Genomic DNA, 22775 nt, shown 5'->3' on the forward strand with positions numbered 1-22775 from the left:
TCTGTTGGGTTTTCTGGAACGTTCTTCCAAAAAATCATCTATTAACTAATCAACAAGGGCACAGCTGTGATGTATCTCTGTTGAAAACGTCCTGCACGTGGTGATCTTATCTCTTATCTCTCCAGCAATGGTGGTTTTTCTCTGCTCAGGATAATTCCATCATTATTCTCTCCTACTAGTTTCTCTGGTGAACAACACCTGCAGAATGTCACAAATGGAAACGAAGATGAAAATTAAAGGATAGATTTAAGTCCTTATTTGGTATAAAATTATATTCCAAATTCAACCAATCAAAACCTTCCTTCTGCTCTGGTAAATTTTAGCTTCCAAATGTTCGGTTGTTGCCACTATGACTTCAAATTATCTTGTATTTCTTCAGTGTTTTGAAAGAAATTAGGTTTGGTACAATTTCTTATCACGACCTTTATCAATGAATCACACTCTTTCCACATTGGAACGTCATTAATAATCAATATTTATGTGATTCATTATTTGTTTTATGTCTACAAAATCACAAAATGCTAATCTGATGATTCACTTAATATTTTATTAATTAAATGAACTAAAGTAAACTGAAATAACATCAGTTGGCTTTTTTGTGAGTAAGACTCATTTGTAGATGTGCTTAGTTTCTACAAGTCAAAGTTTTTAAAAATTCACAAGGTTATAGATTTTAATATAGCTTAAACATGATCTACACACCTGCGCCACCTGAAAGTAAAACACACACATTTTTGAAAACACAGTATATTTAAAGAAATAGTAATGGGCCCATAATTGAGTCTTGGGGAAAACTGGCAGTATTATCCAAGTATGTCTTTAAATTAAACGCTCGGGAAACAATGAATGAATAAACATGCGTTTTATTCACAAATAAGATTCATTTTAGCATTTTCAGAAATGAAAAAATGTCTTATCACTTAGAATATGTGTGAAAAAGCCCTGAGCCCAACACGGCACCTACTCTAGTTGTTCTAAAGATAATTCTACAGACATTGTTTAAAAGTAATGAATGTGTTACATTGTGTGTGTTACGTAATGTATTTTATGTTAACATTTTTAGTGTGTAAAGAAATATTTTTTTCCTAAATGTGGAATGGCTTTATGAAAGACTTTTTTACACAGTGCATACTTTCTTTGGGGGGAAAACTTTAATTGCTAAAAATGCAAATTAAACTCATTTCTTAGCATATACAGCCCATCAGAGATACTATCGTTAATTAAAACTAAGCTAAAATACACAGTGGGATACTTAGAGCTTAGAAAAAATGTACAAAAATATAATTGCAGGCTCTACAGTACCGTGCAACAGTCTTCAGCCAAACCTCATTATATTTTATTTTCATGGAGCCAGACTTGGAATTTTTTCAGTGCTTATTGTTTCAAAGGAGCTTGCAAAGAAAAGCGTCTGGACTTCTTTAAGTTGCTTGAAGACGTTTCACCTCTCATCCGAGAAGCTTCTTCAGTTCTAAGGCCAAATGGTGGAGAGTCCCAGATATAAACCCAGTGCTTATTGTTTAAGCTCAATGCTAACCTAAGAATCATTCAAGGATAAAAAGACACCTAACTCAAGAGATAAACCTGTGTTGTGTCTCCACATAGCAGACAGCTTAGCAAAGAATCAATTGTAAAGTATAAACACAGTGCCAGTGCAGTAAAAGCATACCTGGATAGAAAAACACAATGGATTGACACCCCCACCCCCCTGGAGCCTGGACCTCAACATTATTGAAGCCGTGTGGGACGAAGAACGGAACAAAAAAAGCAGCCAACATCCGAAGAAGAGCTTCAGATGTCCTTCCAACAAGCCTAAGACTACTTTGTTGTTGTTGAAATGTTGAGAAAAATATTCAGGCTGTGTTGAAGAATGAAGGTGGTGATACCAAATACTGACTTTCAAGCTTGTTGTATACTGTATTTTCACATATATTTGCACATATTTCAATAAAACAGTGCACCTATTTCCCCTTTTACTAACAAAATATAAAAATGAAGGGTGTCCTTGCACTCTGATATCTGTTTCACCCATGAAAATAACACTCATAAAAACAAACTGACATTGACACTAGAAAACTAAAATGAAATGAAGTATTTTAACCAATCAAAGTTAAACTGACCATCATCTGTCTAACTGCACATGACTCCACTGTTTGCCATCTTGCTCCTCCCCCCTGCAGATCCTGGAGAGGTTGAATAAGATGTGCAGCAGCGGAGTTTGGAAAAAGCAGCAGAGGCTGCTAAAAAACATGGGTGCTCATAAAGTGATGCTGGACCTGCTGCAGGTCTCCTACGACAAGGTAAGACAGGACACCCCAAATTAAAAGCACCTTGGCAGGCTTAATTAAGCAGGTCAATTCAAATAGTGCCGCACTTGAAGCCATGCAGCCTTATTTTAAATGACATTGAAATCTCACAGTGGAGTTTTTCATCAATAACTTATTACAGATGTTCTTTCTTTTTCCAGTCTTCTTTTCATTTTGAACTGTGGAGTAGTTGTAATAATGTAATACTTATCAAACAGGCTGAGATTTGTTATTTAGCAGCCATTCATATTTATTGTAGTTAACTTTTGCCCCTGGTGTTCGTGGATTTCTTTCATTCGATTAAAATATATGTATATATTCAAATAGTCTGGCTGTAGCCAGATTTGAGAGGAGAGTTCAGCTCAACCAAGACTAACCATCGTGTTTGTCTCTGTGTGTGTGCAGAATGATGTGAAGATGCAGGAGATCATCAAGTATACTCACCTGTTCCTGCAGAAGTTCTGTATGGGGAACCAAGAGAATCAGGCTCTGTTGCACAAAAACCTAAACTTGTTTCTCAACCCGGGGGTAAGCTGCTTCACAAATGTGCAAAAGTTATACAAAATGCTTATTTAGTTCATAAATCTGAGTGGACGTTCAGTACGCTTTAAGGGTGGTTTTTTTATGTGTGGTTACATGTTCAGACATCTTTGTGAGGACAGAAATTGTCATGCTACTACACCTGTGGGGACCAAGAGTCACTTATGGGGACAAAATGCCCGTCGCCAACAAGTTTGGAGGCATGTTTGAGACTCAAAATGTGGTTTTAGTGTGAGGGTTACAGCTAGGTTATGGTTAGGCTTAGGGTATCCGTTAGGCATTATGTCAATGACATGTCCTCACTAAGATATGAAAACGAGTGTGTGTGTGTGTGTGTTTCTTTTTCTTTAGGAATATGTCAAGTGAGAAAACAGTCTTACAGTTTTTTCTGATTGCTTACAGTTTTTTCTGATTGCTTAAGCACATTTTTTGTAACTATTGGCTAATTTTGCAAAACTCTTCACACAAATAAGAAAACCTGTCACCCAATCATCAAAACATTGTAGTTCTCTTGCAAAAGCAAACACAGCTAGATTAACTCTTCACACCTTCGTAAAAATGGTGTTTCCATATCAAACAGTACACACAAGCCATCATCTACTAAGCACACAATGCGCCAACTGCACACTGATGGTATGAATACAAAACACATCTGGCTTTTGCTTTCTCTGTGCACAAGGTAGGCTATGTCAGTTTGAGCTCATACTTCTGTCATAGATCCATAAGCATAGAGGGATCCAAACTTCAAGTACTGGTGTTTATTCAAACACATCAAAACAAACACAAGTGTTTATTTCCAAGTATAGGATTATTTGCAGTCGCCATAATGACTATATGGGTTACTTGGTCTGCAGTGAACATGCTTCCTCTGCCCCAGCATCTGGTCATCTAGCAATTCTGTAAAGTAACAATTTCAGTATTTTTACATCAATGGTATTGGTGTGTTTCTCATTGGCATACGGCAGTGCTACAAATCTTTGTGCGAAGTGACTGTGCTAACCGATTCTCATTTCAAGATGTCCTTATGGTACTTGCTACAGTGTAGCGGCTCGAGTTAGGCTGGACCCGTTGGCCAGCTACCCTCAGGGTCATTCCACGGTTGATTACATTGTCCACTATTGTAGCTCTGATGTCATCAGCAATTCTATTTCTTACTCTTCCTACCCTTCCTCTCCCCCCTCCTCATCTTCCTCTCCCCCCTCCTCGTCTTCCTCTTGCTCCTCCTTGTCCTTGTCGTCCTCTTCATCCTACTTCTTCACCTCCACGTCCTCTTCCTCGGCCTCCTCTACTTCTCACTCTCTCTGCTCCCTCCATTGTACTCCGCACACACAGCTTACCTGTATTATAGTGCTTAGGCTGATTGCAAAGTGAACTAATTATCTAAAAAAGTTTTCACATGTGAAAGTGTGCCAGACAGTTGGCAAGTTAGTGTTAATGATAGCCATACATGTGTATACTTTTGCTAGGAGTGTGTTGGAAATTTGGTAATTGAGTGTTGTGCAGTGAATTGTGCCTACAGTTTTGCAAAGTGTGTGTTACAAAATTGCAAACTGAGTGCAAAGCAGTTTTTGTGCTTTTAGTTTTGCAAACTCAGTGAGTGGTTTTGCTATAAGTCTGAATAGTTTTAGAGATTGTGCTACAGGAATCACAGTTAGGGTTTAAGCATTCAGAAAAAACTGTAATATCTTATCTCCTGTCCCACACTCATAAGTTGAAATTTCTGACACTCGAGTCCAATTAGCCAATTACTTCCCTGTTTATATACCCAGCCTACATTTAGAGACACTCGTTGCCAGATTCTCTTTAAATGCAGTGTAGTCAAACCTTTCAGTTTTAGTTTTCTATCACTTTTAATTATCTTTACCTTTAATTTCTGTCAGCTCTGTGAAGCTAAATAAGCCAAAATCAGAACTCTTTTGTATAGTTGGATTTTCTTCTACATAAAACACCTGATCAAGTTACTTCTGTTTAAACGGCTTTCATTTATTTTACTTTAGCTAATCAACTTTTACTCGTTTAAAGAAAATGTCGGTTGTCTCTGGGTTTTTTAAAGTGATTTGAGTGGCTGGTAGAGAGAAACCTCTCTGACAACTCTAATGCTCGGTGTACTGAAGAGGACTTGAATGAAAATTAATCAGCTAGAGAAAGAATATCAGCCTCTTCCACGTCATGCATTTTTAATGTCGCTTTGCTATTTGGGCTGACTGGGACCTGATGAATGTAAAAACAAAGAATTACCAGATTTTGTTTTTTTTACCTGATTTTTGTTTCTCAGAAAAATGAGAGCCACATACGAGGACACTCGTTTTAAATTTTGATAGTACAGTGGCAGTATGATGTCCTCATAAGTGGATATCAGGCCCTTGTAGAGCAAAATTTTATATTTTGGTCTAAATAACCCAAAATGTGATGTCCACATATGTGACGCCAGGTCCCAGGAGGTTTGTGATTAGAAACCATATTATAAACTATAAGCTGTTTTGTGGTTGGATGATGTCACAGGGACATAGTGACATAGTGAAAACAAATTCCCAACATTTTCCAACATTCAGGAGGCAGTTGGGGGGTTTTGTAATGAAAAAAAAGGTCAAAACTATTCTTATCTAAATAAATATCAGTGTTGATGTGACTGACCTGAAGTGAAACCTTTTTGATTTCCAAACTTTTCCTTGTTCATGTCCAGCTCCTGGAGGCGGAGACAGTGCAGCACATCTTCAGTAATAACTACCAACTGTGCAGCGAGATCTCTGAGAGCGTGCTGCATCACTTCATCCACTGCCTGGCAACGCACGGCCGCCATGTCCAGTACCTCAACTTCCTCCACACCATCATCAAGGCCGAGGGCAAGTACGTCAAGAAGTGTCAGGACATGATCATGACCGAGGTGAGGATGAGACGCACCGCTTCGCTTCTACTAAAACATCCACCCGTGTTTTCATGCTGATGTATTCAACTTTTCCTTTCATCTCTTCTTGTAGTTAACAAACGCCGGTGAGGACGTGGTCGTCTTTTACAACGACAAGAACTCGTTTAAAGTCATGCTGGAGCTGATGGCAGAGAGCAGGGAGGGCGTCAGTGAGACCAGCCCACTCAGGTAACCAAGGCAGCGATGATGATGATGATGTTGAAATAATGAAAAAAAGCAGTTTTATTAATCCATCCATCGTCGTAAAACCTGATACTAACCATAACGCGGTCATTTAAAAAATGACAGGATTGTATTTTATTTGTTAAATGACTGAAAGCTTCGAGCTGGAGACAATAACAGGATAAAATGATCCTATAACAGGATATAAAAGGATCCAAACAGCATGTCGCTCTGCATGTTTAAGATTTTTTATGTCCTTCCTGATTCAATCAAAAAGGAATTTGTGTCTCCTCTGATCTTGAACCAGCTACTCAACATTGTATTAAATTTCTAAACATGTTTTCTTGAGAAGTTCTTGCAGTGATTGTGAACTTATAGTTATACAATTGTTCTAATGCACTATCTGACGTGATGGTGGCAGTGCTGTGTCACTGTTCTAATACCAAAACCCAGACACAATGATGCAGTGTGTCAGTATCGCTCTGGACGCGTGGCTGTATATTAAGCTACAGATGACGTCGAGGAGTTCATTTGTTTCATCAGTCAAATCGTTTAAAAGAAGAAGCAGAGCAGAAGTTTGTACCACCTTAACTCTGCTGCTATAAACACACAAGTCGTGGCTCTTCTGATGAGCCTTCAGCTGATGTGGCCACAGCTGCAAAACAGGAGACACGAGTCATGACTTGTTAAAATGGACTGAATGTTTATCAATCTTTAGTTTTTCCAGAATTGACAGATTTGGTTCTGGCAGATTTTGCCCTATAAGAAGTCACATCTGTTTTCAAGTATATATACGTGTGGGTGCATATATATTTTACTTGAGTCTAAATACTGTGTGGACAACAAAGTTTTTCAAGTTACCATCAGGTGCTTTTATTTCCCATCCCAAACATGCTGTCGTGTTTCCGTCTGAGACCTGAATGTGAAATAATTTCCCCCCCTGCAGGTATCACATCTCTCTGGTGGAGCTTCTGGCTGCTTGTGCAGAGGGGAAGAACGTGTACACGGAGATTAAATGCACCTCCCTGCTGCCCCTGGAGGATGTGGTCAGGGTGGTGACCCATGAGGACTGCATTACTGAGGTTCTCACCGCGTTTGTGTGGTTTAAGGTTTTTAAACTGCTTTGATTAAACCAGAAAGCTAACTCGACTTCCTGTGTGTCTCCAGGTGAAAATTGCCTATGTGAACTTTGTGAATCACTGCTATGTGGACACAGAGGTGGAGATGAAGGAAATCTACACATCCAACCACATCTGGAATCTGTTTGAGGACTTCACTGTGGACATGGCTCGGGTAGGAACAGCACCATAGTTTATCATCATAACTGGTAAACTATTGTAAATCTTTACCTCATTATTTAAAACTACACCCAGGTTTAACACAAGCCTCCAGCTTTGTAACATTATAGTTACAATAATGTGCAGAGTCTTTCTTTATATTTTGCTTCCACTGAGTTGGATTTGGGGGGGAAGTGGTCTTGAGCACTTGAGGCTTTTTTTGGACATTGGCAGATTTCTTTTCCTTTTTTTTGTTAAACCTCACCTAAAAGCCTCCTAATTCAACAGATGAACCAGTGCTGCCTTCACATAACAGACAATTTAATAAAGAACCAATTTGAAATTTAGTCTCTTTCGTCCAGTTCCTTTAGTTCAGGGGTGGGCATCTCCAGGCCTCGAGGGTTTAGATGTGTCCTCGATACTTCACAGCTGATTTAAATGTCTAAATGACCCCCTCAACATGTGCTGAAGTTCTCCAGAGGCCTGGTAATGAACTAATCATTTGATTCAGGTGTGTTGGCCCAGGGTGAGATCTAAAACCTGCAGCCCTTGAGGCCTGGAGTTTGCCACCCCTGGTTTAGTTGGATAACAGAGTTTGGCATAAAACATTTTTACACCAACAAGGTGTTACGTTCCCCTAAAAAGGTCCAGGGGTGAGGGAAAGTAACAAAAGGTGTCCAGGTTGAAAAAGGAGACAGGGAGGCAAAATAGTTAAATTAACAGGTTTATTAATGCTTCCATTAATAACTTACCTACAAGAGACGGACAAGCTGCTGTCACCTTTTAAAGAAAGAAAACAATAAACTGAAAGTATGCCAAAAACGGTTAGTACCAAAACACACTCCTCTCCACACAGCAGGGGCAATCCACCTCCAAACACACACACACACACACGGCAGGACAACATACATTGTATGGAAAACCATACATTTCACACCTGAGCCTCAACTCTCGCGGCCCGGTACTGGTCCGAGGCCCGGGGGTTGGGGACCGCTGGGTTATATGATTGTTGGGTTTTTCTCTGTATGTGTTACTGTAGGGTCTACCTTAAAATATAAAGCACCTTGAAGCGACTGTTGTTGTGATTTGGCGCTGTGTAAATAAAATTGAATTGACACACCCACACAAGGTCAATTTCAGGAGGAGGCCCTGCTAGGATGTAAGACAAGGTGATTCCCAAAGGGCTATTAGCTTAAAACTTGGCCTATACCAGCATTGTGTGGGGAGTATCCTTAAAAAATATCTGAGGAAATTGAAGAATAGGAGGTCAAAAAAGTGACAAGCCTAAAAAAACTATCTACAGCAGAACAACAGGTAAACAGTTTCTGAGAGTCATATCCATAAGAAAGTAGACAAAAAACAACCTGACGTGACATGGTGCTGATGTTCCGGGTTTTTCCCTCTCTGCAGGTCTGTAATAAACGAGAAAAGCGTCTTTCTGATCCCGTTCTGGAGAAATACATCATCGGCGTGGTTTTTGACACCATCAACGCCTTCTTCAGCTCCCCTTTCTCTGAAAACAGCACTTCTCTGCAGGTGAAGGAAATGCTTCACCTTGGTGATATAAAACTGTTTAGGTGTGGTTCCAGTTAGTTGATTGCTTCTCTGTCCCTGTCAGACTCATCACACCATCGTGACTCAGCTGCTTCAGTCGTCTGTCAGGCTGCTGGACTGTCCCTGGTTGCAGCAGCAGCACAGAGGGCAGGTGGAGGCATGCATCAAGACGCTGGCTGTGACAGGTAACAAACCTGGCACCGCATTACGTCTCAGCCATGAATGATTCCCATGGTTTTCTCTCACATTCCCACTTAAAAAAGGGTGACTAAGTCTTGTGAATTTTGTCCAGCTAAGAGTCGCTCCATCTCTGTGCCTTTGGAACTGGAGGCTCAGATCAACACCATGCTGTCCACGTCAGCTTTGAACTCTTTGTCGCGCTCCAATCCAAACTACAAATCCTCCTCCCGCCTCACCCGCCCTAGCGCTCCTACCAACCCCTGGGACTACAAGAACATCATCGAGAAGCTGCAGGTGCACAAGGGCACACCGAAAAAAAGACTTTTCTTTATTTACATTAACTTGCAGTAAACTGTATTTAACCTTGTTCCCTCTGTATCTTCCTCAGGACATCATAAACACTCTGGAGGAGCGTCTGAAGCCACTGGTGAACGCTGAGCTTTCGGTGTTGGTGGATGTCCTCCATCAGCCGGAGCTGCTGTTCCCTGAAGGAACCGACATCCGACAGCGCTGTGAGTCCGGAGGATTCATTTCCAAGTAGGTCATCTGAGTGTAAAGCATGCTTGAGCACTGACACTAGAGGGATGAGGGGAATTATGATGTCCGTGTGCTGACCAGGTTGATCCAGCACACCAAGGCGCTGATGTCTTCAGAGGAGAAGCTGTGCATCAAAGTCCTAAAGACTCTGCAGGAGATGCTCATCAGGACTCTGGACTTTGATGAAAAGGTGAGTTAATAGTAGCTGGACTACCACAATCAGCCTGTTTAACTTAAATCAAAACCATTATAATCACGGTCGAACAACAAAGGCAGGTCCTTGAGAAATACAGTATATTTAAAGAAAACCACAGTGTTGTTGTGGTCATTCTTCTTTGGTGGTTTTGTAGCTTCCAGTGGTCCTTTTGCAGTTTTTCCATATTTATGCTTATTTCATTTGAGACAGTTTGTCTGGAATGGGACCACAACCCAAACACTCCCCTTTCGCTGAATCATCTTCACCTGTTCGTGTTTGCGTTCCCCACCCTCTCTCGTCTTTTCCCCATTCTTCAGCCTCTCTGCCAGGCCTTGTTGCTGCCACTGATCATGAATGAAGCCTTCCCCAAACTGAAATCTCTGGCTTATTTCTTGGTTTTGTTTCAGTTAAATGTAACAGGATGGAGACTGAATGGACTTTCTGTTGATTTGTTTCAGGGACTAGTGCTGCGGAAAGTTTTACTGCAAAACTACTTGTTTCCAAACAAGAAGACCAACCAGAAGAATGACTTAGCTGAACTTGGAGTTCCAGGTAAACTGCTTCATACAAACACTGTTCAGAGGAAATAATAAACACTGCTCAAATAAAATGCAGGAGACATTTGATCATAACAGTATAACATAGTCAGATAAGTTCAGGAATGTCATTGTGTTCAGTGAAGCACAAAACATCCGAAATCCGTTTCACCTGCTTTGTTAAATTCAATTGTAGACTGGACACGAACCCAAAAAGAGGATGACTTTGCAGGTGGTGGCTTCATTTCTCTGTCTTTATCCTTCCTTACTGATCTTTCTCTAGTGCTGCTTTTTGCTGGTGTCTTTGCTGCACAGGTAGTCCAGCTCCTTTGTGATGACGCATCCATATTTGACATTGATAGGTTTGTTGTCTCATGTATATCCTTGGAGGGTGGCAATAACCTCCATGTGCGGGCCAGCAGTATTCTGACTGCTGTTGGATACCAGGACGAAATCCTCAGACCCACCCATCATGTTTATGTTGCTGTAGCGGACCCTGGGTTAAAGGCTTTTGGTGTGTTTATATAGTTACTAAGAAGGAATTGAATTCCCCAGACTTGGATTTAATTTGTAACCTGTTGGAAGTTATGTGTCGGTGCGTTCAGTGTTGCTAATTAGAACCACTGAGCTCACTGATCCAAGTCTGGGGGGAGATTCCCCAGGACACCATTTATTTAACATGATTTACGTAACACAATAATAGCAATCTAATGTGTTTATGATGCTATAATCTATATTGTCTGTGCACAAGCTGCTATATTATGCTGTATTTTTCTTTCTGTGAGTTAGGCGGTGAACAGGAGCGGGACTGGGCGGCAGTGGCAGCAATCCAGTGTCGTCTGGATCGTGAAGGAGGAACGAAGCTGTTCACAGATCTGGTGATGAGCACCAAGAATGATAAGATCTTCCAGGAGAGCATCCAGCTGGCCATCTGTCTGCTGGAGGGAGGAAACACTGAGATACAGGTAGCAGACAGGAGAAGTTTCTTTGCTCATTTAAGTCACTGTTATGAAATTACAGAGCCAAGTCCGTTCTAAAAGCACAGGAAAAACCAAATAATACATCAAACGTGTAAAAACAATAGATCTGAGACAAGAATGGTCACTTTTTTTTGAATAGTGTAGATTAGTTTTCTCCAACATAGCTGATCCAGAGATCGCAGGATGTGGTACTGGCAATGGGACCGTTTTAATGAAAGAAGTTGGTTCTTGGTTAGACGTGGTTGTACGCTGGGTTTAGTTTTGACCATCTTTTATATATTGTTTTAAAACAAAGACTGCTTCAGAGCTGGTTTTGATTCATTTTAGGCATGGTTTTAGGCTGGGATGGTTTTCAAGCTTGTTTTTGGTCCCGTGTTAAACTGGTGTGTTGACTCTGTCCACTTCTGATGCAGAACTCCTTCTACAAACTGATGATGGGGGACAACAAGTCAGAGAAGTTCTTTAAAGTGTTTAATGACAGAATGAAAGAAGCTCAGGCCGACATTAAAGCAACGGTTTCTGTTAATGTTGGAGAGATGACGCACAAGGCCAACGAGAAGCTGGAGAACGGTGAGAGTCATCTGAAAATAGTTTAGGAGGACACATCTGTGCAATCCGATTATTCTATAGTTTCAATGTACGTCCATAGTTAGGGTTCCTTAGATTTATTTGAGGATGATATGATCAAACCCCATTTTGTAACCAATAGTTTGGCATCACTCACTGGAACTTTGATCAGGTTTAGACATTTGATATAATGTTTTAAATGGTTAATTAACAAACAATTATGTATTATGTCTGTGAAGGTTCTCAGTCATCCAGGTCATCGTAGTCTAAGGAGCTTGGGAAGAAAAGCGTCTGGACTTCTTTAAGTTGCTTGAAAACGTTTCACCTCTCATCCGAGAAGCTTCTTCACTTCTAGTGTCAAATGGTGGAGAGTCCCAGATTTAAGCCTAGTGGGAGTGACCCACCAAGAGGGACAAAAGGACCCCCTGATGATCCTCTACCTAATCACATGAGCCAAGGTGTGAAAGCGGGCGTGGGTCACAATCAGCCAGAGTTTTGGGTGAGCTCATTGTGAAACCTGGCCCCACCTTATCATGTGATTTCCTGAGGTCAGATGGCCCAGGATGTGAGTGGGCGTTAAGGCGTCTGGGAAGGATCTCAAAACTGGATTATAGATGGCAGAGAGTTGGTGTCGTAAGCCCCGCCTCTGTTCAAAGATGGTCGCTCACAGTGGACATAGATGCTTCTTTCACTCCTCTTTCAAACCATCTGTCCTCTCTGTCCAAAATGTTATCATTGGCATCCTCAAAAGAGTGTCCTTTATCCTTAAGATGCAGATGGACTGCTGAGTCTTGTCCCGTGGAGGTGGCTCTTCTATATTGTGCCATGCGCTTGTGAAGTGGCTGTTTGGTCTCTCCACCGTTTGACCCTAAAACTGAAGAAGCTTCTCGGATGAGAGGTGCAACATCTTCAAGAAACTTAAAGAAGTCCAGACGCTTTTCTTTCCAAGCTCCTTAGACAGTTATGTATTATGCACCTTTGTGAAGGGAAAAATAAGACTCTGAAAAGGTTTGAGTTCCGAAAGATGTTTGTAATAATATTTTATGGTTTAAAGGTGGCTCCACCACAATGGGTGTACTTCCGGGTACAGGGGGTCATCCACTGTTGGTACCAGGGGCGCCCATTGCCCCAGGCACCTCCACCCTGCCAGCTCAACCTATTGAAGAACAGAAGGAGGTGGAGACAGAGATGGGACCAGCTGTTACCATCATGAAGCCGATCTTGAGGTTCCTACAGCTGCTTTGTGAGAACCACAACAACGACCTACAGGTCAGTTCCTGCTAACTACTGAACAGTGTTGAGCCTTTTTTACAGATTGTATAGCATTAAACATGTGACAAAAAGTTAATATCTACTACCTATATTTTAGAGACAAGTTGGATGTTTTTCTCTCCACTTTAGGCGGGTCTTTTAGCACCGTCTGTTAGAGGCCAGTACAGGAAGTAAAGCTGTTTGTCCCAGCATCTTCTTCATGTGAGCACACATACAGAAAATGTAAGGCTCAAGTTTGTGACTTTGTGTTTCCAGAACTTCCTGCGTTGTCAGAATAACAAAGCCAACTACAACCTTGTGTGTGAGACACTTCAGTTCCTGGACATCATGTGTGGTAGTACGACGGGTGGCCTGGGCCTGCTGGGCTTGTACATCAATGAATCAAATGTCCACCTCATCATTCAGTCCCTGGAAACACTTACAGAGTACTGCCAAGGACCCTGCCAAGAGAACCAGGTACATGAGAACAACAGGGTGGAAACAATGGTTTCTACTTTTCTTTGACCGTACAGGTTCCAAGGTGGTGCAGCGGTTAACGCTGCAGCATCACTGTAAGAAGGCTGTAGGTTCAAACCTGCAGCTGGAAGTTGAGTGTTCTCACTCTGCTTGTGTGGATTTCCTTCCTCCAACAGTCCACAGACATGCTTGTTAGGTTAACTGTCCCTCGTCAGTAGTGATGCATTTGCGGTAAAGCAGATGATTACATTATTAACATTCATGGGGTAACTGCTCACTAAGGAGTGGCCAGTGGTCTCCATTTCCTAGTCTGGGCAGATTGATATAGCTGCATGTGACACAAAGCCAGTGGTTGGTAATGCAAGACGATACTTACTACTAGAAATATGAGAAAGTCGCTTTGTTCAGTGCTATTGGTAATGTCTGCTACCAGACAAGAAAGGTACATCCATTGAAAAAGAAACTGGCACCAGCACCCTGAAAACGTGGGCTCAAAAGGCACCAAAGAACCACGAGTGCCAGCACAACAGATGAAGAGACCTGATGTTATCCTCTAGTTTTTAATTTTCCAGACGTTCTCAAGGTGTCCTTTGTTTACTGCACTGTCTTACACAGACATTTGTTTTCTGTGTTTCAGACATGTATCGTGACCCACGAGTCCAACGGCATCGACATCATAACGGCTCTGATCCTGAATGACATCAGTCCTCTATGTCGCTATCGGATGGAGATGGTGCTGCAGCTGAAGGTAAAATGGAGTCGCCTCTTTCATTTAGACGGAGTTCAGTGTAGCGACACCATAGTGGCAATGGTGCAGAAATCTTTCTTATTTTCATATTTCTGTGCATTAAAAGAAGCACAGGAAATCTAACACTGCTTGAAATGTAATTATGTTTAAACATGTCATCTGGGGCGCAGTGTCGGAGGTGATCAAATGTAACCAAACACCATCATTTATCTCTCACTCTTTTAGGTTAATGTGTGGGTTTGTTTCCAGGTTTTTAAGTCAGCATTTCCACAAATATCATTCCTGTCTGTGTAAAGATAGAAGTCATTGTCTCTAGTACTTGACAAACGGTTCAGTCCATTTGTTTGACTGCTGCTCGACAGGACAATGCCTCCAAGCTGCTGTTGGCTCTTATGGAGAGTCGTCACGACAGCGAGAACGCAGAGAGGATTCTGCTGAACCTGCGGCCACGAGAGCTGGTCAGACCCTGAACCACATGTCCATAAAGCAGCTGTTAAAGATCTTATTGAAAAGCAAGAAAAATCTAAGTGTGTACATGTCCACTCTGCCAGGTGGAGGTGATAAAGAAGGCCTACAACCAGGAGAGCGAATGTGAAGATGTGGAGGTGGAAGTTTCTCCTCGGGAGGTGGGGCACAACATCTACATCCTGGCTCAGCAGGTGACTAAACTCAATTTCCTATTGGCTATCTGGAAGAGCTCATGATATTTTGTGGTTGGTTGGGGTCAAAATAAAGTTCTTGATGTGTTTTTGCAGCTGGCGAGACACAACAAAGTCCTTCACAACCTCCTAAAACCTCAAAAGAACAATAAAGAGGGAGAGGAGGGCATTTCCTCAATGGTAAACATCCATCCATCCATCCATGTCAAGTTGTAATCATCTAAAACTGACACCATGCTGCTGTTTGTGTGTCTGCAGCTGAACCTGAACAACCGACCTCTGTCCCAGATGTTGAAGTCCTCAGCTCCAGCTCCTGTGGTGGAGCAGGACCCGCTGGAGTACTACGAGCAGCTCACTTCACAGATAGAGGTATTACTACTATTAAAATAAAGATCTTTATCCTGAGCCATTGATCCTATAATACTTTGTGGTTTGGTTATCAAATAGCACAAAATGGCATTTGATCGTTTGGGTAAAACGTAACTTTTTCAAATTGTTTATTTAACAAGCATCTCTGTTCCTCGGTTACACAACTCAGTCCTGGTCTGAGTCACAACAATCTAAGCAGAGATGCTCCCCCCTCGTTCCAGCCACCACCAGGAAGTAGAATTCATAGTTCAGTCACTGACCATATGCTTTATGGCAAGACAGCAGTAGGCCCGGGTTCGAGTCCGACCTGTGGCCCTTTGCTACATGTCTTCCTCTCTCTTTCCTGTCTGTCTACACCATCCATAACCCAAAAAGGGCAAAAGAAACCCCGTAAATTCTGAAAATGTGCTTTCTTTGAGTTTGTCAACTTCATCTCTACATTTTAGAGAGGATCGAGCTTTTATCATCTGTGTAGAAGACGTTGTCTAAACTACGTATCTGTCTGTGCCCAGATTGTTCGCGATGACCGCAGCATGGAGCAGATTGTGTTTCCCGTTCATCCCATCTGTGAGTTTCTGACAGAGGAGTCAAAGATCAGGGTGTTCAACACCACTGAGCTGGACGAGCAGGGATCCAAAGTCACACATTTCTTCGAGCAAACATCCTTCCTGCATGGAGAAATGGAGTGGCAGAAGAAGCTGAGGAGTGAGTACACACACTCAGTGTGATCTGTAAAGGCTTCATTCGTGTGAGCCAGGTGCTCACATCAATTCTACTTTTGCTCAACATATAAAAACCCAACAGCGTGTTCAGGCTCAACATGTATGTGTTTGTGCAGGTATGCCAGTGTTGTACTGGTTCTCCAGAAGGATGACTCTGTGGGGAACAATCTCCTTTAAACTTGCCCTCTTCATCAACCTCATCATCGCTTTCTTCTACCCCTACGACTCCGGACAAGGTACTACTGCAAGTACTGATAGATCTGAAAATACGACTAAACACACGAACACTGTCATTTTATTTTTGTCATCATCTGTAGAAAGTGTGGAGGACTGGTCGAGGTGAGGATGTGGCACTTAAAACGATGCTCTTCTCCTCTGTAGGTGCAATCGACGACTCTCTGTTGTTGATGCTGTTCTGGGTCCTGACCGGTCTCTCCGTCCTGGGTTTGTTCTCTCAGCGTTCTCTCACGCCGTTCACCGTCGCTCTGATTCTCAGGTCCATCTACCACCTAGGCATTGGCAACACGCTAATAGTGCTGGGAACACTTAATGTGAGAAAACACCACATTACACATCTGCACCCTGGGTGTGATTAGCTTAGCATGGCTTGGTACCCGTTTTAAATATTTAAACTCTTGATTCACAGTTTACATTTCTAGGTTTTATTCAGAGTTGATGAAGATTTTTTCTTTTTTAAAATCAAAATGACGATTTCATGTTTTTTTAGTTAAGTTTGGTGATCAGTGAACTGGTCAGTTAAAAAATATAAACTGTGAAGACACTGAATACACTTATCAGATGTGACTGTGACTAAAAGGAAAATATTCTCCTGTTCTTTTTGAGCTCTAGATTTGAATTGTGGTTTTAGAGTAGAACATTCTAGATCAGAGGTGTCAAATATGTGGCCTGAGGGCCGGAATCAGGCCTTGTTTTATTATTAAAGGCCAGTCTGGGCAATGAGCTAGCAGAACTTTTCTGCTTTTCTTACAATTATTTCTTACAATTGGCCAGCGTCCTTTTACATCTCTTTGGTAACAACACCTCCAGCCTGATCATCCACTGTGCTGTCCATGTTTTGTCCATTTCCAGCTCATCAATAAAGTGGTGTTTGTGGTGAGTTTTGTGGGAAACAACGGCACATTTATTATGGGGTACAAAGCCATGGTGATGGATGTGGAGTTCCTCTATCACCTGGCATACGTCCTGACGTCCACACTGGGACTCTTCGTTCACGAGCTCTTCTACAGCATCCTGGTAAACAGCAGACACAGTGACCTGTCAGGTGTTTGTGCTGTTTGTGGTAGGAAGGGAAATCTAAGTGTCTGTGTTCATTTCGGGCAGCTTTTTGACCTGATCTACAGGGAGGAGACCCTGTTAAATGTGATAAACAGCGTGACGCGTAACGGGCGCTCCATCCTGCTCACGGCACTGCTCGCTCTCATCCTTGTGTACCTCTTCTCCATTGTGGGCTTCCTCTTCCTGAAGGAGGACTTCATTATGGAGGTCGACCCGCTGGCACAGATTGCTGCAGGTAAATTCACAGCTGTTAAAATTAACCCTCATACCAAAACCTTAATCGGTACTAGTTACTGTCTCCTGTTCAGCTTCTCAAAATAGTGAAGCCTCTCAGGATTTCCTCAAGTCGTGCTCTGCAGACGGAGTCAGCTGCACTGCAGAGACCAACACTGAAGAGGAAGGTAAGAGACAGACACATCACTAGATGGTTACTGACAGTAGTCAGTTTTTGCAACATGTATTAGAAAACAACTCGTTCAGCTAACTAAAATAGATACAATTATCCAATTTCCACCACTTACTGGAGTCCAAGTATAGACAGGGAGCTAAATAACTATATAACAGTTTAAAATGGTGTTTATCCACAGATACAAATACAAAAATATGTTTTGGAGCTGTTAAACGGTAAATGGGCTGGTTCTTATATGGCGCTTATTTTACTCTACTGGAGCACTCAAAGTTTCGTAAAGCTGGTGAGGATGCAATACCAGCGTTAAGATGCATTAAGTCATCGTGTGGTTTGGATTTGAGGAGGATGTAGAACAAAATGGGGTAAATTGCAAAACATGCTGAAAAGTCATCCATGCAAAATTAAGACTGTTTTAAACTCTGCATGTGAACATCTCCCCTCGCCAAAGCTATCGGCGAGACAAACGGAGGAAAATGGTTAAGGTTACTTTAATTATAGCCTTAGGTAAATTTGCTTTACAGAAAAATGATAGCATGGGGTTAGTGGCACGTGCAAGTCTGATTCCATGTTAATGCTTATCGAATGTGAAGCATATTTGTAGCTGGTTCAGTGAAATTTGGTCGAAGTGTGATGAAACTTGCAGTTCTGGAATCTGTGAGATCTAGACACCGTGCCGTTTGTTTGGTTACATGAAGTCAAGTGAGTTCATGGCTTTGTCATTTGTGTTATTCATATTTCACGTTACTTTACTGCTCGTTTAATTGTTTGTTGTTTTGGCTGTTTGGTGGTTGTAGAAATGGTGTTTATGAGCTTTTAGATCAGATTCTGAGGTTTTCGTGGTGATATTTATATAAAAACCTTGACTTCAGGGAGGGTATCACGATATCCCAAAAAATATTGCAATATTAGATTTTCCTCATGTCGCCCAGCCCTAGTGGAAGCCACCATGAAACTGACAACAACCTGGCTAAACATCAATATCAGCTGCATATAAGCTAACATTGTGCTAGCTAATTTTAGCTGAGTGTTCAAAACTAAAAAAATGAAATGAAATAAAATAAAAATCACACTTTCCCACTCAAAACTCTTAGAAGATTATATTTTCACATCATACAAAAAGTTACTCAGAAAGTGTCAGAGACCAACAATGTTAGATCCACTTCAAGAGCAGCCAGCTAACAACAGCTAACAGGGGCAGATAGCGCTTAAATCTTCAACATATCCTCAATAACTCACGTAGTATCGCTGTCATTGGTCAGAAGTGAGCTTCACTCACTTACAGACTCGTATCACAAAGTTTTTAAAGGCTGGAGTAAATGTGGATGCTTCTTATGCGGTATTGACAGCTGAGGTAAACAGAGCACTGACAGCCTCTAAAAAGGAATCTCTGGGCTGGATACAGATCTACTCCAAACAGTAGTAGAAATATGCCAGGAAGGCAGTTATGGTTTAAATACTAAGTTTAATATTTTTGGTCTCTTTTGCTCCACTAAAACATGTTTGTGCTATAACAGCCACCATAGCTGGGATTATACACTTTGATTCGGAGCGGTAGAAAAACAGAACTAGTGGTGAAAGGTTTTACACACCATAACTTTACATTTATACCGACTTTGTATTTGATCATTGTTAAATGTCCTTGATGAGTCTTTGTGTGTGTGTTTCAGAGGTGCCGGACTCTGAGCGAGCATGCGACACTCTGTTGATGTGTATCGTTACTGTGCTGAACCACGGACTGAGGAATGGAGGGGGAGTGGGAGACGTCCTCCGCAAACCATCTAAGAATGTACGAGACAGTTTTTACCTGAATGCTGCTCTCCGATAACAAAATGCACAGCCTACATCTTTGGCTTTTATCTGACGTTTTCTTTATCATGTGGAAATATTCTGCCACAGAAGGGTGCAGTTTGGTTTTTAAATTAGCTGTTACTAAAAAAATGATCTTAAACTGCAGGACTATAAATGCTAGCTGCTCTGAAGATGAAGTTTTAAAATAGATAAAAGATCATCAGGTAAGAAGTTAGTGCAGAGTGAAGGCTAAATTCCTTTCCCGGGTCTGTGTTCAGGAGCCACTGTTTCCCGCTCGAGTTGTGTATGACCTGCTGTTCTACTTCATCGTCATCATCATCGTCCTCAACTTGATCTTCGGTGTCATCATCGACACGTTCGCAGACTTGAGGAGTGAGAAGCAGAAGAAGGAAGAAATTCTGAAAACAACATGTTTCATTTGCGGTTTGTAGACGTTCTTCACACTGTGACTAACAAACCAATCAGCTAACAGTAGATTTGTTGAAGGAGCTTGGTCTTCTTTGTTCTGCTGCAGGCCTCGAGAGAGACAAGTTTGACAATAAGACGGTGTCTTTCGAAGAGCACATCAAACTGGAGCACAATATCTGGAACTACCTCTACTTTATCGTTTTGGTGCGCGAGAAAAACAAGACGGACTACACAGGACCGGAGAGCTACGTGGCTCACATGATCAAGGTGGGAAACGTTAAAGAAAGAAAAGTGACATGGCTGCGATTTCAGGTTCACAAATAAACTGCTTCTTCTTCTGCTGCTTCAGAACAACAACCTGGACTGGTTTCCACGGATGCAGGCCATGTCACTGGTGGTAACAGACAGCGATGGCGAGCAGAACGAGATGAGGCAGTTACAGGACAAACTGGTATCAACCATGAAGGTGGTCACAACCCTGACCGCCCAGCTGACGGAGCTCAAAGAGCAGGTATTTGCACACAAAGGGACAGATGCACTGACAATAACAAAGTTGACTTTGATTTGACAAATTTCAGCTCGCTTTAACTTTTTTAAGCTAATGAATCTGTTTATAATTACTTTCATCAGCCAAGGCTAACTGGTTACCAGTCGGGTCAGCTACACGAGTTTGGATGAAATAGTCAATCATATGCAATCATTACCAAACATGGGGTATGTTTTCCATCTTAAGTTATGTTACAGCTACCTCAGACAATCAAAAAGTCCCCGATAGGTCAAAATATTAGGGTTAACATGTGAAAAATATTCTGCCCCACGACATGCTGGAAGATCCTAACAGTGCAGCCCAAATCAAGTAAATGCTGACTATACTTTTGTTCATTCATTAAAAGCAGAAATTCATCCAGAATCAGCAGCTGATCTTTCAACTGCTTTCACAGTTAGCAGGACAACATTTTTAATGCACCACATTGGTGGCACCATAACTGAGGAGCAAAGCTCTAATCACAGCAGCACACATAAACACACTGAATCACAGCTTGGGTGGCGTTTAGTGACTCTGTGTGTGTGTGTGTGTGTGTGTGTGTGTGTGTGTGTGTGTGTGTGTGTGTGTGTGTGTGTGTGTGTGTGTGTGTGTGTGTGTGTGTGTGTGTGTGTGTGCGCGCGCGCAGATGACGGAGCAGAGGAAGAGGAGGCAGAGGATGGGCTTTGTCGACGTCCAGGGCGGAGCGAGCGGTGCGGTGCCTCCCAGCGCCGCAGGAGGAAACCATCAGATCTACAAAACATAAAGACACTCGACACATTGGCACACAGACGGATTTGATGTTCACTACATGGTCATCTCTAGATCTGTAAGCCATCCAGCTGGACTGATGGACACAAAGACAGAAACACTAGAACAGCTGAAGCACCTGCAGCTTTCACACAGTTTCATAGCGGCAAATATCCAACAGATTAACGTTCTGATTGTCAGCAGATTGCTGGTTGACAATAATAATCGGAATAGCTGATCTGACTCTCTTAAACCTACAGCTTCTTCCCTGCTCAGGTCACAGGACAAATTTAGCCCTAAATTTTCCCATTCCAGGTGTTCTTCACGGCCCAGGTTAAAATAAAGCAGCTGTGGTTTTCTTTGTGCAGCAGAAGTTTGTGGATTCTTTCCACCTGGTCAATTTTAAATTAAGTGTATTTTATTAAGCTTACTTCTTGTGGAAACAGCACGTATTAAAGGTTTATGGCTTCAGGTGAAAAATACATGTGTAAAAGAAATTAGCCAGCACATGGCTATTTTATTTATGCAGTGCATTGCACAGCATGTCCAAAAATAATTCCTAAAGTAATTCCTTGTTTGCTAAACTAACACGAAGCTGTCTGAAAACAGCCCACAAGTAAGTTCAGAGAGAAAAACACAGCTAAACTGTTTTAAATCAGATCTGGAACCTTTCACAACCAGGGTGAGAAGAAAAGCCCTAACGTGAGTGTAAGACCCGGCAAAAACCCCATAATAGTATTATTATTATTAATCATATTCATCTCAATGAAAACATTAGGGATGGTTATCATTTTTCAACACATTAATTAAAAAAATGTAATAATAAAAATGTATGTTTGGCGCGCTGATACTACCAGAGGTAGCTGTAATGCACTAAAATCATTGCCAGCAACAACCAAACAACAAAAGTAGAAGAAAAAGTGAGTGGCTAACCAATGTTTGACCAATAAAATGAAGCGAGATTAAAATGAGCCTCTGCTGCACAAACAGGGAAACACAAAGCCAAAGATGGACGCAGCTGTCAAAAGTCTTGTTCAGCTCTTATTCAAAGAAATATTGATATAATAACTGGCTAGCACGTGAGTCTAAGGAGCTTGGAGAGAAAAGTGTCTGGACTTCTTTATTTGTCTTGAAGACGTTTCACCTCTCATCCAAGAAGCTTCTTCAGTTCTGAGGTCAAATGGTGGAGAGTCCCAGATTTTTAAGCTCTTCGCTTTTGAGGTGAAACATGTAACTTCACGTAACTTAAAGAAGTCCAGACACTTTTCCCTCCAAGCTCCTTAGACTACGATGACCTGGATGACTGAGAACCTTCACAGATATAGCTAGCACAAGTCTGCCACAGTTATACAAGTCATTTCAGATCAGTGTGGGCTGGGTGACTGTCTTAAAAATAAAATATGAAACACAAGGCGATTACGCTCTGACACAAACATCTGGAGACAGAATAGTTCATTCCTGTTAGGCTTCAAGTCTTCCTGAAGGTCGCGGGTAACTTGTAAATTCTCAAGCCTCTGTAGATGACGACAAAAAAAGAAAAAAACATGTAGGCACGTGGACATCTGTGAACCTCTCGCTCGCCCGCTCATGAAAAAC

General features: G+C 41.8%; 1 protein-coding gene across 1 annotated transcript in view; it reads left to right on the plus strand.

Moving 5' to 3' along the window:
• The window catches only part of itpr3 (inositol 1,4,5-trisphosphate receptor, type 3), a 70419-nt gene extending 48851 nt beyond the window's left edge, over positions 1-21568 (plus strand). The window contains exons 31-62 of the mRNA XM_085345348.1: positions 2178-2297; positions 2709-2831; positions 5527-5727; positions 5822-5937; positions 6878-7013; positions 7099-7224; positions 8619-8744; positions 8827-8947; positions 9055-9236; positions 9331-9479; positions 9561-9669; positions 10134-10227; positions 11001-11176; positions 11605-11761; positions 12813-13027; positions 13286-13486; positions 14124-14234; positions 14597-14692; positions 14786-14893; positions 14990-15073; positions 15152-15262; positions 15775-15967; positions 16101-16220; positions 16366-16535; positions 17074-17238; positions 17326-17515; positions 17589-17681; positions 19357-19475; positions 19756-19921; positions 20013-20173; positions 20256-20417; positions 21079-21568. Of these exons, the coding sequence (XP_085201474.1) occupies positions 2178-2297; positions 2709-2831; positions 5527-5727; positions 5822-5937; positions 6878-7013; positions 7099-7224; positions 8619-8744; positions 8827-8947; positions 9055-9236; positions 9331-9479; positions 9561-9669; positions 10134-10227; positions 11001-11176; positions 11605-11761; positions 12813-13027; positions 13286-13486; positions 14124-14234; positions 14597-14692; positions 14786-14893; positions 14990-15073; positions 15152-15262; positions 15775-15967; positions 16101-16220; positions 16366-16535; positions 17074-17238; positions 17326-17515; positions 17589-17681; positions 19357-19475; positions 19756-19921; positions 20013-20173; positions 20256-20417; positions 21079-21195 (4518 nt within the window). The 3' untranslated portion in view covers positions 21196-21568. The remainder of the gene's footprint in view (positions 1-2177; positions 2298-2708; positions 2832-5526; positions 5728-5821; positions 5938-6877; positions 7014-7098; positions 7225-8618; positions 8745-8826; positions 8948-9054; positions 9237-9330; positions 9480-9560; positions 9670-10133; positions 10228-11000; positions 11177-11604; positions 11762-12812; positions 13028-13285; positions 13487-14123; positions 14235-14596; positions 14693-14785; positions 14894-14989; positions 15074-15151; positions 15263-15774; positions 15968-16100; positions 16221-16365; positions 16536-17073; positions 17239-17325; positions 17516-17588; positions 17682-19356; positions 19476-19755; positions 19922-20012; positions 20174-20255; positions 20418-21078) is intronic.
• Positions 21569-22775: the final 1207 nt, after the last annotated feature.

Source organism: Diplotaxodon limnothrissa, linkage group LG20 (assembly GCF_057381915.1).
Source record: "Diplotaxodon limnothrissa isolate DT_005_m linkage group LG20, D_limnothrissa_male_GT1.1, whole genome shotgun sequence".
NCBI lineage: Eukaryota > Metazoa > Chordata > Actinopteri > Cichliformes > Cichlidae > Diplotaxodon > Diplotaxodon limnothrissa.